This window comes from Crocodylus siamensis, chromosome 1, assembly GCF_052110815.1.
Source record: "Crocodylus siamensis isolate JL-2025a chromosome 1, ASM5211081v1, whole genome shotgun sequence".
NCBI lineage: Eukaryota > Metazoa > Chordata > Crocodylia > Crocodylidae > Crocodylus > Crocodylus siamensis.
The window spans coordinates 284,537,721-284,553,213 of NC_143395.1; the positions used below are offsets into that span (position 1 = coordinate 284,537,721).

At 42.2% G+C, this 15,493-nt stretch overlaps 1 protein-coding gene across 1 annotated transcript in view; it reads left to right on the forward strand.

The window, feature by feature from the left end:
• The window catches only part of PUDP (pseudouridine 5'-phosphatase), a 124,608-nt gene that overhangs the window by 41,201 nt on the left and 67,914 nt on the right, over positions 1 to 15,493 (forward strand). The window contains exon 2 of the mRNA XM_090064047.1: positions 8,866 to 9,084. Within this exon, the coding sequence (XP_089920173.1) occupies positions 8,866 to 9,084 (219 nt within the window). The remainder of the gene's footprint in view (positions 1 to 8,865; positions 9,085 to 15,493) is intronic.

Sequence of the window (15,493 nt, forward strand, 5' to 3'; positions counted from 1 at the left end):
ACTGGCCACAGAAGCTGATGGCGGCTTCGGTGGCATGTGCCGCCCTCCCCTCCCAACCATCACACGTCGCCTATGAACATGCATCTCCTTGAATCCTTGCACAAGCACGTGGTGACCAGCTTCCATTTAGAAGCAAAGATTAAAGGAGACACATATTAACTTCTGAAGAGCCCCATGTGACTCAGTAGCCTCAGGTTGGCCACCCCTGGTATATTACATCCACTGCGTTCCCCCCACCCACAGGCCCCTTCAGCTTATCACAGTAGGAAATTGTTGGGGAATCGGGCCCCAAAGGTCACGGTGGGCCGAGGGTGGTATCGGATATGAACAGGCGGGATTAGCGGCAAGGAGTTCTGAGTGGTGTTGGGATACCCCCCTTGTGAAGGTCCCAGGGGTCATGGTGGAATGGGTTGGCAATTGGGAAACTGACGAACAGGTTGGGATTAACAGCGGTGGAGTTCTGAGCAGCACAGAGGTGTGTTGGTAAATAACAAGGTGGGTTTATTAACTTACGCTTTGTGGAGCATAGGCATGGTGATTCTTCAGTTACAGTGATAAATGGACAAACAACAAAGGGATCTGTTGGCCCACGAGGTTCCCCATCAAGCCCTTGCTTTCTACCCCTGACGGGATAGGTGCGGCTGCCTGTTGGATAGTCTCAGGGCTAGTCAACAGCTCATCAGAGGGTTACAAACGCACGACAACTGTATCACGTTGCGATGAAACACAGCCGAGATGCAACTAGCTGAGGTGAGTAGAGATGAACCGTAGTCAGTACACAAAGCCAAGGTCAAACGGAAGCCAGGTAAGTAGAATGCTGGGATCAAGGGTTGAACCGTCAGGGCGATCAGAGGTCGAGGTAAGAATCAAAGTCAAAAGTCCAAAGCCAGGGAACCGGTACACAAAACACGACCAAGGATAAAGACGTATCGAGGATTCGCTATGGAGGAGACTAATAGGCTGTGTGGCCTTACTGAGGGGCAGTCACTGAGACCAGCCTCCGCCCTCAGTTTAGCGAGTCTCCCCCCTCTAGGGAGGGGCTCACTGATCTTTTAAAGCAGTCCTTCAACCAGTCAGGCTGCGTGGTGGTCAGAACTTTCTAGAGGGGTTACGTCATTCCAATCAATTACTAAGCATGCTCAGCAGCAAGCTCTCTGTGGCAACTGAGCCTGCACTTTACTAAAAGTAGGTCAGGCTCAAGTGACAAGCTGGCAGGTCACACAGGGGGCACATGCTAGGTCTGTCTCATGGCGCATACTCAGCGGCTTCTGTATTGTCAGCACATATGCATACAGAATTTTCCAAGACAAGTGGTACGCGGACTCGCGTGCGGTTTCAAAGCAAATGAGATTTATTCACTTACGCCTTGGTTGCGTAGGCAGAGCTACTTGCTTCAGTTACAGTTATGAACAAGTAATACGAGAACAAACAACAAGGGGGTCTGTTGGCCCACGGGGTTCACGAGTAAGCCCTTGCATTCTACCCCGAAGGATAGGGGCGACTGCCTACTCGCTAGTCCCAGGGCTGGTCAAGAGCTCATAGGTGGATAACAAATAACGAGAACAAAACTGTGACCCGTCAGAATGTCGTGACGCCAGTCCAAGCGGACAACGAGTAGAGACGATGATAGCCGATGCCGAAGTCAGAAACCCGGGATGCCGAGATGAAACCGTAATCGAAGCAAGTCGGGTTGAGCAGAATCGTAGTCAGGATCGAGAGCCAAATCGGTCCGGTAACCGTTGGATCAAACCCGAAGAAATCAAAACCGAAGAAGGATTGAATGACCGAAGGTACCGAGGGAGGAGACCAGTGGGCTAGTAAGCCCTCCTGGAGAGCAGTCCCTGCCGCTGCAGCTTCTGCTTCCAGGTAGGATCTCTCCTGACGGGACAGTCCCTGACACGTCAGCCTCTGTCCATCAGTCGAGCGGCTCTCTCCTCAAAGACCCACCACCACCAACAACTAACTCCCCACACCGAGAGACAGACAGACCAACAGACAGACCTCAAGGTGGGGGCTCACAAGCCTTTTATAGCAATCCAGTGGCCAATCAGGTTGCCTGCTCTGAAGAATTTTCTAGTTCTATGAAGTCATGCTCTTAGCCAAACTGAGCACGCCTCTGATTAGATTCTGTATATGACTGAGCATGCGCATGGTGGAAAAGTAGGTCACGCTTGATTGACAAGCCAACAGGTCACTCAGGGGGCACATGCTGGGTACGCTGCTGTGGAATTTTCCATAGGCCTCGTCTGCTTGTCTGCGCATGATCAAACTTAACTCTTGTGTTACCAGCGTACATTCAAAATTTGGTCCGGACAGAAATCAGGTTGGTCAGGCATGACTTGTTGTTGGTAAATTCATGCTGGCTATTTCTGTTCACCTTGCTCTCAACTGATTCAACTGGTTGCTTCAAGACCCATTACATGATCTTTCCAAGTGTTAAGGTGAGGCTGACTAGTCTGTAGCTCCCCAGATTCTCCTTCTTTCCTTTCTTAAACATGAGTACTGAGTTGGGCGTTTTCCAGTCATCTCGGATCTCATCTGACCTCCAAGAGTTCTCAAAGAGGATAGCCAATGGCTCTGAAATTTTTTCATCCAGGTCCTTCATTACATTAGGGTGCATCCCACTTTTCCCTGCAAATATAACAATGTGCAGTGTGTCTCAGTAAACCTCACAAGCCCCTATTTGTGAAGACTGAAGTAAAAATGGCATTAAGACTGCATCATCTGTAACTAGATTGCCTTCTGTATTCCTTAAAGAATCTAGGGTCTCTGGTCTTCTTTCTGTTGACAAACTTGTAGATTTCACAAATAAATCAAACAAAGTTTTCCTGCCTTGTAATTTTTTTCTGTTGGAAATTTATTTATTCCAATTTATACTGTAAATTGTCAGAATTAATTTAAAAAAGAAAAAGAAACACGTAGATAACCCCCTCCTCCAAACCAGACTTCATTCGTTAATTTTTTTATTGTAGGCTGTCTTCTCAAACCAAGGGCAGTTGATTAAGTCAAGTTATTTAGATACTAAAATGAGGACATTTACAACCCTATCCTAGATAGACCTGTACTTCTAATTCAGAATCTTTGTGGTGGTTTTAGCAGATCAGGTTTTACAGTATGTTATGGTGCCAAGTGACCTCCAGCTTCTTCGATAGTCTTTGGCCTTTATTTATTTATTTATTAGCTGGAAGACCAGTTGAGCAATTCAACACTTATCATTCTTGTCACTTTATCTGTATTTATTGTAACTGGCTTTTACACACTTGAAGCAGTACCAATGGAACAGCCACTGGTTTTTATATAGAAGGATCAACTATAAAAATGACTGTAGATGGAATGTGCAGCTTGAGAGTGAAACCTGTTATGCCCCATGATATATAGTGGGTGAGGAGTATGTCATGCTCATAATGTCCATGTAAAAGAAAGGAAGAAGATTTAGAAGGACAGGAAACATTTTCAGAGACAGAAGATGGAGTTACTCTCTTATTGAATTTCAGTGAGAGTTGGCTAGCTCATTCCTTTCCTTTCCATTGTTTTGCAGATCTACTTAAGAACTTAAGAATTCAATTACTTACATTATTCATTATCTCTTTTCATATAGAAAGTTTTGTTTTTGTTTCTTTTTGCATAGGAAAAAATCTAACCTGACTTTATTTTGTTCAACATTTTTTGAGATACCCCATGTTCACAAGGTTGCCAAAACTTTGCATAGTAGCAGTATTTGATACTTAGATACTGCTACAGACTCCCAAGACAAAGCTTGTGTGTTTTCTTTTGTCTTTAAGAAGACACAGAATATATATATATGCAAATAGATGTATGCGCATGGCATCCTACATGTGTAAAATCCACGCATACACTCAGTGTTGCTTGTTTTTAAGGAGTTTTCCCAGATTGTGATTGGAGATTAACCCTAGGTTATTTCAGCTTTCCATATTTATTGTTGGGGCAGTAGCTCTGCAAGTCTGTTCAGGTACATAAAGCTTCCACATCTGTGTAAGACATTTGAAGTGGGGATTCAGCAAGACTTGAATACTCTTTAATAATAGAATAGCAAAGGTTGTGCACTCTTGAATAATAAAGGCACAACCTGTAAAAACCTCTTTGTTTCTCAAGAATATTATTATGTGAGGTCATGATACAGGAAACTAGGGATTATAACAACTCCCATTGCATTTAACTGCACTGCCTAAAAGTAAAGTTTCACAAGTTCAAGCAGGATACTGGAAAGGAAGTTATTCTTTTTGAGAAAAATCATTTATGAATCAGTGTTGAGAAACATGTAAGAAGTAGGCTATTTGGGCCCCCAGTTCAGCAAGGTTCTTACGTGTGGACTTTATTAAAGCATGTGAGTAATTCCATTGAAACTGCTGGGCTTTAAAGTATGTTGATGTATTGACATCTGGGGTAGAGACTTTCCATGACTTTTTTTCATTGCCTAGCACATGCTGTTCTAATAAAAACAATAAATTAAGTATTTTAAAACGTACAGATTTGCTCGTGAAGTGCTATTCGGTCTGTAAACTGTGACATTTCCCAACTGTTTATTTTTAGGTCAGCAATCTGGATGTTATTAAGTATTTCTGATAAAAGCCAAATAAAAAACAGCTCACAATCATGATGCTTAAAATTCAAGTGGCATTTAGTTTTATTCTGGAATGTCACACACACCCACGCACGCGCATACACACACACATATAGTTTGCTGTTTATTGGTGAATGTGAGAAGATTTAATACATTTCCTACTTCAGAAACACAGGAAAAGTGGGACTGTAACATATCTTAAGCATTATGCTGTTATTCATCTTCACCGTAGCTTGCTGAGAACACCACTTGATAGTGCCAAATGAGCAGATTTTCTTTTTCATTTTTTGCTTCTTAAGGCTATCAGTCTTGGCACCTTTCAGAGCCAAGTGACTTGAATTTCTGCTGATCTAGATGGGCATTGTGATATGTAACCTGTGTGTTTTATGGGCCAACCATGATAATACCTGAAATGAACTTAACTTTTTCCCTGCATTAAATTGTATAAACAGTGTCTGCCATGAATGTTAGAGAAGGTATTTTTTTCCTTTACCCTGAAGGTTATTTTCTGATCCATTTGCAAAGCTGGTATGGCGCACACTGAAGTAAAATGGGCCTTTATTGAATTTCCTAGGTCAGCTTTAATTTTAGTTATTGAAACAGAACCCTGAAACTAAAATACTGTGGAGTTGACTATACTGCTGCATTTCTTCACTGTTTGGGTTCACTTGACTCCAGGTGAGATGACAGGAAATAACCCAGATGTTTGTCACTGATTTCAAGTTGGAACCATCTGCTGGTCTTTGGACTAGAAGACCAATCTAATAGTAGTAGTTCATAGGTAGTAGTTCATATGAACTAATATATAGACTAATGGAGTATAGCAGCAAAGCATGTGGCTTTTTTGTCAGACTACAACCAAGTTTTTATTTGTTGTCCCTCTTTATTCAGTCTTCTCTGTGTACTATAGCCATGCTACAGATGCACAGATGTTGTGTATAAACTGAAACAAGGGATTGGAAACTGGTCTACATATGTAACTGAAGTTCAGCGCACATAGACTGGTTTAAAATGGTAGAACCTAGTTTAAGGTGCACCTGGATTGATCTAGTATCAGATTTAATCGATTTAAGTTAGATTGGTTTATAGAACTTCTGTACCAAATTGCCTACTGACTCAAGTTAGGTTTCTGTCCACCTGCTAAGTCCCCACTGTCAAGGAGGTGTGTTGGAACTCAGCTTATGTTCAGCTGTTCTGGCTGTCACAGACCCTCCTAGCCAGCACAGAATTTCTCCCCAACTACATGTCCTGCCGCTGGCCAATTGTGGGGGTGAGGCTGGATGGAAGATTCTGTCACGTGGACCTGACAGCCAATCAGGGGTGGCTACTGGGCTGTGTTCAGCAGCAGGGAGCTTACTGGGAGGCATTTGGGAGCACCTCCAACTTTCTGTCCTTGGCCAGTGGAGGCAGCCTGTGTGCTCTCCCTCTCCTCCAAAGGGCAGATGCGTGTTCTGCTCACTCCTGAACTAACCTATGATGCTTAGAGTAAAGTGTGTAACTTAGATCTCTTCTGCCTTGGGCTTTTTGAACATTTGTACCTGGCCTAGAATTTAAATTTTGAGCAACATTCATCCTGTCTGTATAATACTTTCCAAGCATTGAGAAGAAGACATCCTCACTATAAATGTGCACAATTTGTCTTCTGTTAAACCTAATTTACCAAAACAAAAGGAAATAGTTGGCAAGTGAAGTCTTTAATTAAGGGAAGGGGGGTTGATTTGTTTGTTTTAATGGGAGTTAATCCAGAAAGTGTTTGTCTCAATACAGTGTTCCAGTCTGCCAGTGGTATAGATCTATTCTGCTCAAAATTGCAAAACTTAGCCTAAAGTCTCTGAAAGTGTTTAAATTAACTGTGGGTAAGAAAAACAGAAACAAAGGAAAGCAGGTTTGAGTTAAACCTGGATTGCTTATTTTGCTTTATGAAAGCCCCCTTCCAGTCTCACTCTTGTTTGTTAAATTATTGTTTTCCTATCAAGATCTTAGGGGAGTGCAAAACTGTTAAAAGTCTTCTATTTGTCAGTTATATCTTGTCACGGAGCACTTAGGTGCCCTGCTTCTTTAAAGAGCTGAAACTGGAAGTGGGGAGCCCCAACTGCTGGTTACCAGGGCACCCAGAATGAGTTAGTTGGGCCACACCTGCCAGCGATCAGGTAACTGGAAGGGGCAGGGCTTGGCTCATATAGAAACCCCAGGTCTGAGGCCAGGAAGGCAGTTTTCTGCTAGCAGCTAGAGGAGAAGGAGCCTCCAGGGAGGAAGTGCCCAGTAATGCTGTAACTGCCTGGTATGCTGCACCTAGGGCTAAGGGGCTAAGGTACCTTGGCCTATTAGACACTTAGTGCCAGGGACCAAACCCGCTCCTTTTAAAAGGGTCAGAGCACACCCTGACAAAAGTATTATGTTATAGCCCAGGGGCTTGTGTTTTGTTTGCTGTTTGCTGGGTGGTTTGGGTAAAGCTACTTGGGGAAGGAGGAGATCTCATAGGGGGCCCACTGCAGGGTGGGGACCCTGGCATCAAGAGAGGGCACGACACTTTCGAGTGCATAGACCCCTTTGGGAGGTGCAGAGACCCCCAGCGCCAGAGAGGGTGTGACATTATATTTGGGGCGCAGAGACCTCTGGCTCCAGAGAGGGCATGGCATTGTACTCGGGGTGCACAGACCCTGGTGCCAGAGAGGGCGCAGCATTTGGGGTGCACAGAACCCAGGTGCCAGTGAGGCGCAGAACGAGAATAGAGGGTGCCCAGCAGGCTGAATTGGCACAGTCAAGGGGCCCTAAGGGTAACGTGGCCTTCCTTAAGGACCCCATCCTGTGACATACCTGTTATGGGGAAAGGTTCTCTCTCTCTTTTTTTTTCAAGAAAACATTGACCATTTTCTCACTCATCCCTTCTAAAAGTTTTTTTTTCTAAGCATCTTGTTTCAGTGGGGTTAAAAGGTGTGTCCACAGTTTTCTCACCAGCTTTCATCAGTAAATATAGGAAGTTTTTTTAAAGATGGGGAAGGAGGGGGGAAGAGGAAGCAAACTGATAAATTGTTTATTTTACTATTACCTCAAACTTAAGCTGAAAAGTTTCTATGCAAGGGACAATTTGAAGAGGGGAAAATGAAAGCATGGTAAGAAACTGGCTTTTGGTGTTCTTGCAGAGATTATATTTATACTAAAGTATTTGAGGATTAATTCAGATATTTAATTAGCTTCATTCTTTTTGATTGGACTTATCCACCAGCATAACGAATCCCAGCCCCAGAAAAGTTGTACTCTAATAGGGGTTTTGTTTGTTTGGGTTTTTTTTAAACTAATCAGACTTAAAATGCAAAAATTTTCCCCAAGCTAAGGATTCTTTGTATGGCAAAATATAGCCTAAAGTTAACGCTTACAATGAAGCCCCTGGAATTAGAAGTGCGGGTGTGTGGGCAATGCAGACATATGTAAATGGAATGGTGTCGGCGGTGCTGTAATAATGACTGTAGTATCTTTTGAAGGAACTCTGAAGCGTCTGTTCAAAGACATTTTAAAATAACTTTAAAATGATTTTTTGTAGTTTAAATGGAATATGTAATGACCTCCCTTGAGTACCAGCATTCCTTTTCTGATTTTCTTCTTTCATTGAAGAATAAACATGGTATCCTAATGAAGGCATTGGTTATCTGTAAGCCTATGCAAGACAAAGTTGGTGAAAGAGCAAGTCCACACAGAGGGTAGACAAATGTACCCTTACAGCAGTTTCAAAAGAGGAGGGGGAGGAGCTGCTGCTCAGGACTGCCCAAGATCTAGAACTGTTACTTGTATTGGTGGCTGTAGTAATACAGGTACAGCAAACCGACTCCAGCTTTAACCCTGCTTTGTCCAGGGTCAAAGTTGAGGAGATTTAGAACACTTGTATCCTTAAAAGGTCATTTATACCTAACCATTACAGCCTAACAGCTTCTGTGTGATTCTGAACAGCAGCCCCCCAACTCTTTGCTTGTGAAGCTGCTACAAATGTATGTTAGTCTGTGGCCACAGTTCTTCACTGTATAACCTTTTCTTATATCATGGGACTGTTACCCTTAAAGAATAGTGGCTTGGTGCTCTGTGTTGATCTAGAAGTCTGGATGCAAATCTGCATTGAAGGCGAGATCTGACAGGATGTGCTGCTTTAGGTGTACCTCTGTGCCTCCTAAATGATGGTGAATAGGGTCCTCAGTTGGGAAGACTTGGGGCATAGAAGCAGTAGTTCAGACTGAAAAGGATGAGCCTTGCATGTTATAAATGACTCCTTTTTTTTTGCCTTTCTTTTTCAGACACTGAACGTCTCTATACTGTCGTATTCCAAGAAATATGTGAGCGTTTTGGAAAAGCCTACACGTGGGAGGTGAAATCCTTAGTCATGGGTAAAAAAGCATTGGAGGGAGCACAGATTATTCGAGATATTCTAGAGCTTCCGATGACCAACGAAGAGCTGCTGCATGAGAGTAAAATGAAGCAGGAAAAAATATTTCCTAGTGCTGCATTGATGCCAGGTGCTTTCTCTTTATTATTTAAATGACTTCATATGAAATTATGTATATACAGGCCATGATAGAGTTTTAAACTTCCTTTCACAAAGAAGTTTCTCTTACAGACCTCATATTTCTACTCTTGACTTGGCTGGGTTTACTCAAAATGGCATGGTATTTACTTGTTAGGAAACTCCTGGGGATGCAGAGAGCTTTTGCTTACACATTTCAAGAGCAGCTGCTCTTAATACATGTTTTAAAGAACTAGGGGAAAAAAACTCCAAGATAAATATGCATGAGTGTTGTCAGATTTATAATTTAAACTCTGATTTACAGTAGTTGATAGCAGCTATATAACTCAACAAGTTATTTTAAACCTGGCTGTGGGTGCACACTGGTGTGTGTTTGTTAAGGTCATAACAAAACTCATGCCTATACAAACATGGACAAGTGAATTCATTCACTTACATGTTTCAAGTTGAAATATATAAAAAATATCCAGAAGCTACATTGTTACTAACCTAGAGTATGAACCGAGTGTTTCTGGAACATAGATTAATATTTAATGGTAACATTTAATAACAGAGGATAGATAACGTGTGTGAAGTAGCTTAGCTATTGTCACTGTAACTACCTTAACTGTTGGCATTTTCTGCTTCTTGACTGTTTGTATGTTTGTTCTTGCAGTCTTCATGGTGTATTAATGTAGTGTAGCATGTGTTTGTTTCTTCAGTGTGTGCCTGTATAAAACTTCCTAATAGCTTCATACGAAAGGGAGTCCTGTAAAACAAAAGTTCACTGTAACTAGTGGGTAAAGCTTACAAACTCAGCTGCTTTGGCCCACATAGCATATACCAGGGATTGGCAGTGTTTTTGGGTGGAGTAAAACTTTGGCTTCTAAAATGTTGGCGTGCTAGGGGCAGATGGTGGGAGAGCCACAAATGGGCCGATCCTGGCTGTGGCAGTGCAGTCCCAGTCCCTTCCCAGAAGTCTGTGCGCACCAAGCAAAATGACTTCATGTGCCATGCTCTGGCATCCCTGACACGCATTCATTTTTCTTCAGCTTACACATCTTAGAAGCTCCACCAGCTTATCAGTTTTTTGTTTGGATGCCTATTCACTGTTTATCTGTAAGTGTGAATTAATAGATTTGAAGGATAAAATTCTAGTTCTTATTAAATTAATAGGAGTATTGCCTGAAGTGAATATTCTACCCAGAGGGTGCATCTACACATGCAATTAATGCAAAGCTCTGAACAGTTTGAGCTGCAGTAAACTGCTCCTGGGAGCAGCATCTACACATGCACCCATGATAACAGCAATTTGAGCTTGGGCGGAGCAGTCCATGGTTGGTAGGGGACATAGAGGTCAGCTTTGGGCTCCAGATGGTGATGTTGGACTGTGGAGAGGCTGGCTGGGGCAAGAAGTTGCTGAAAGAGCGGAGCTGTGTGGCTAGGCAGCAGGAACGAGTCTAGCCTTAGGCTGGCTGACCAGGTACAATTTCATAGTTTCATAGTTTCTAGGGTCGGAAGGGACCTGAGTAGATCATCTAGTCCGACCCCCTGCCATGGCAGGAAAGAATACTGGGATCAAACGACCCCAGCAAGATGTTCATCTAACCTCCTCTTAAAGACCCCCAGGGTAGGAGCCTGCACCACTTCTCTTGGAAGCTGGTTCCAGACCCTAGCCGCCCTGACTGTGAAGTAGCGCCTCCTGATATCTAACCTAAACCTACCCTCTGCCAGCTTGTGACCGTTATTCCTGGTCACTCCTGGCGGTGCTCGGGGAAACAGTGACTCCCCCAATGCCTGCTGATTCCTCCCCCTGACTAGTTTATAACAGGCCACAAGATCCCCCCTCAGTCTTCTCTTTTGGAGGCTGAACAGGTTCAGGTCTCATAGCCTCTCCTCATAGGGCCTGCCCTGCTGTCCCCTGATCATACGAGTGGCCCTCCTCTGGACCCTCTCCATGCTGTCGACATCCCTCTTGAGGTGTGGCGCCCAGAACTGGATGCAATACTCCAGCTGCGGCCTGACCAGTGCCGCATAGATGGGGAGGATCACCTCCTTGGACCTGCTCGAGATGCATCTGTGGATGCATGCCAAGGTGCGGTTGGCCTTCCTTACTGCCTCTCCACAGTGCCAGCCCATGTTCATCTTGGAGTCAGTGATGACCCCCAGATCCCTTTCCGCCTCCGTGCCAGCATCTTCACATGCATTTCAGCTCAGTTATTTACTCCGCTGTAAGGTAGTACTGTCAGGGACTTCCTGACAGTAACGGTGGTGTTAATTAGTTTACTGCAGCCTCATACTAGTGCATGTGTAGCCAGTGGTACTTAACTGCAGAGCTAATTAGTCTACTCCATAAAGGTCACGTGTAGATGCATCCAGAGAGTTTACTATGTATACTTAGTTCCGAGGTTAAATGCTACATCATTTAAATATATAAATTAGATATCTGTTTTATTTTCCAGAGAAACAAAAGAATTAGTCTGTAATGAAAGCAATAATAGTTTTCGGTATAAAACTCTTACGGACCATGAGTTTGGCTAAAACTTCATGAAAGACTGAGAGGAGGATTTTTTAAAATTTTCATTTAAGTTTTAAATCCTGTGGACTCCTTACAGCTGCTGGTATTTGATTCCAACTTCAAAGAAATCTTAGTTTAGGCTTCAGAAATCTCAAAGGATAGATCTGTTTGGGAATAGCAAGTGGCACTATTTTTTTTAATATGTCTGACTGATTATGGATGGAATTAACAGGCATTAACATTAAGGTAAGTTTATTCATGAAGTCAATGAAGAGTTCATACCTCTTGAGGAGGCATTTGGATGCCTTAAAGAGAGCAGAAGGGAAAACACTGCCTAGAAAACTGATCAACGTGCCATAGGTAGAGAATCTTTGATACTGTTTAACAAGAGGGAAAGCAAGGAAAATGTTTTACTTGCTTCCCTAAGTTCTAGCTCTACTTTTGTTTTCCGAGTGCAAGAGTAGTGCAGCATTTTAGATAACACTCCTAAAGAAAATTTAAAGATGACAAGAAACAGGTAGATAAAGGAAATTATTTTTGAGGTCTTCCAAGCAGTCACAGCAAGCGGTGGTTGGTTCCATCCTCATCACTCTCTTGCTGTCATAACAGCAATACTATTTCACTTGAGGATTGTGGAAATATGCCAGTGGTGAGTTGTGACTTCCAAATGCTTTAATGTGTCAGGTTACACCAAAAATATTTTAAAATTTGTGGTTTAAAAGAGTGGATGGTTTCTCCTGTGAAGTGAGATTTTTTTTCTACCACGGGCTAACAGGGGTTTCTACTGCGGAATAACTTTATAATCTTAAATGATTATAATCAAACCAACCAGAAATCCAATCAAATTGCTACAGTTCAGAGCGTTAATGTTGGCTGATTATTATTATTTTTAAATGGGTGTTTGAACCTTGAAGAGTTATAGTTTTCTCCGACATAAGTTTCAACGTAGGAGCTCTAAACAGTTCAGAATAGAGAAACATCCTCTCACAGAGGTTATATTTATCCTTCAAGGTTTTCATTCATGCACAACTGAATGTGAATCATAAAAGACATGGGTGATTCATATACACAAAATTAATTTAAACAGTACAAGGTGTGTTTATTCATCTCTGTGTGTACGTGTGACCGGGCAGCAAACCTCTGCCCTCTCCCAGAGTCTATGCTGTGCTCACAGGCTGCTGCTTTTGTTCTGGTTGTCATTGCAGTGGAGTGAATTGGACCCTAATTGCAATCGCTGGAGATTCTCTGGTTTATGCTTCAGGGCTCAAGTGTCTAGTTCCATGCACACTGCTGAGCAACTGCAGCCACTGGAAGGGGAGGAGGAATGCAGGGAATATTTAAATTACTGTTTTGCTAGATATTCAAGGAAAGCATAGGGAAAAAAAGAAAACAAAGGATTTATAGAACTGTAAGAGGAGTAAGAAGCAATGCCTAGGTTTGGTCTACACAGTTTTTATAGTACAGTGTATTTGTTAGGAGCACAAAGAAATCAAAGCCCTAGTTATGATAGCTGTGCCAACAATATACTCTGGTCAGCTGCAACTATGCTGTCAGAAGACTGCTTTTGTCTGTTTAGCCAGTGTTGTTCAGGATAGCTATAGTAGGAGAAAAATCGCCTTTTGCTGACTTATGCGAAGTCTCCACTGAGGGCTATACTTATATCAGCTCAGTGGTATAGACAAACTCCAAATGTGTAGGAAGTGATGAAAGGAGGTACACACAGACATACATGCAAAGATGGGAAGAATTAGCAGTAGAGCAGGTGATGGTTTGGCAGAGTCTTGTAAAATACAACATTAATGAAGGGAAAATGAAATGAAGCGGGGAGAAGATTAGGAAAGGTGCCACAAATGAACAAGTGACCCAGAATACTAAAGGCAGGCAGACAGAACAAATGCAATAATATTTTTTCTTAAAAAGAACCATTTTTCTTTTTAAATGTTTGTTAAAAATTGGAACTGAGGCCTATTACACCTGATTCCCAGAGCAGTGCATCCTGCTATGCAAGACATACATGCAAGACCTGAGATTTTTGGGATCGGGCTTAAAATTTCAGCGATCCCAATTGTACAACTGCTGGTATGGGAAGTCCATCATGGTGAACTGGATCACTCATGCTGGGCTCCATATATGTCTTTCAATGGGGAAGGGGCAGTCCTAGACTTAGGGCACAGGATGGCACAGGACTGCCTCTGGGTAGGAGAGAGTGCCAGATTGTTAAATTGAGCAGAGGGAAGCCCCAGGCCCTAGTTTGGGGCCCAAACTGCCTTGTGCCTAATCACAGGGATCAGCTGATCTTTGGGATGGGACACAGCATCTAGAATACATGCTACATGTTTAATTTAGATCACAATAGAAAACATTATTATACATTAATGAGGGAATGTCTTTGTGGCTGGTTTGCCATTTTATCATGTCATAGACTGAATGCTTGGCTTGGTACAACTTATGGCACAATTAACACAATCATGCCATAGAGGTAACATCTGCCAAAACTCTTAGATGCATAAACTAATTTCTCCCTGTTTTTGGGTAGTGTAAGAATGATGTTGTAACCTGCTAATCTAGAAAGTATGGAAGAGGCAAGAATTTCATAGCGTGATCTTTTTTATGCAGTTGGTCCAATAAAAGATACCACCTTAATAAACCCATGCTGCTTGCATATCTTTTTACAGAGTTTTTAAAGAGTTTGAATCCCTTATGCTGTAAAAAGTAAGTAAACACAGAGAACATATAAAATATTCTTATACATTTAAGGCATAGTTCATTCTTCATAATTTGTTTATGCAAGTAGCTTGGGGCTTTTTATAAAAGCTTAGCTTCACCTTTCCCCTGTATGTGAAAATAATGCTGGCTAAACCTATTGAAACTCCCAGATGAAGTTGTTTTCTTTGGCTTCAGCTAGTCATTGCATTTTAGTTGTAGAACAGTAATGTTTTAAAAGGTATGGTTTAACTGGTGGGGTGTATTTTTTGTCTTTTTAAAATATTTTTATTATTAGAATAGAACCTATAGTCTTTACTGAACTGACTTACTGACTTGAAGTACTACTATGGTTTAAATGTATGCAACTGTTAGGACTCCCTCTATCACCATTTGTATGGTTCTAACAAAACTTGCCTGAGAAAGTTAAATCTATTTGTTAGCATGACTAGATGTTGCACGTTGCCAGAAGCTCTCTCAGAACTTGGTTTTCTGCCCTAGAAAAATGTCAGTTGGTGCCTTAAAAGGATACTTTTCCAGGACAACTAGCCAGGATTTGAACCTTCCTTTAGAATTTACGTTTTTCCTAACTATCGCTCCTGGTTGCTGAATATATTTGTTTGCAAATGTCAGTTTTGTACCTTTGATAATTTGCAGTTTCCTGCTCTGCCTGCTGGCAGACCCAACATTAGACCTATAGGACTGAGTTTCTCTGTAATCACTAACAGTTTAGAGAGAAGCTTTCTTGTTTAATTCCTTATCCCAAGGACACTATGAATAGATATTGCAGGGGTATGGTCCTTTGTGGTATTAGTGGTAGATTTGCCACACACAAAACAAACACACACATAACTTCATTAGATGTCCGGGCAGAGTGGCTCCTTAAACTCTAAAGTGCCATCCTGCCCTGCCTTTTGCTTAACTCCACATTAACATGGTTAATTAAATACCCCGTACGTCTGTACATTAAGTTAAGGCTTTCTGTTCTGCAGAGGAGACCCATTTAATGTCATTGCTTTTGAAATTTAACTTGGGTAGAAGTATATCTTCACAGCCAAGGCTTCGTCTAGCTGGGTCTTAAAAACCTCCAAGGATGGACATTTTGCAACCTTTCTTAAGTAGCCTGGTCCAGTGCTTTACTACCATTCTCACGAGAGTTTTTTCCTAAAAGCCAACCTAAACTTCTCTGGCTGGAACTTGA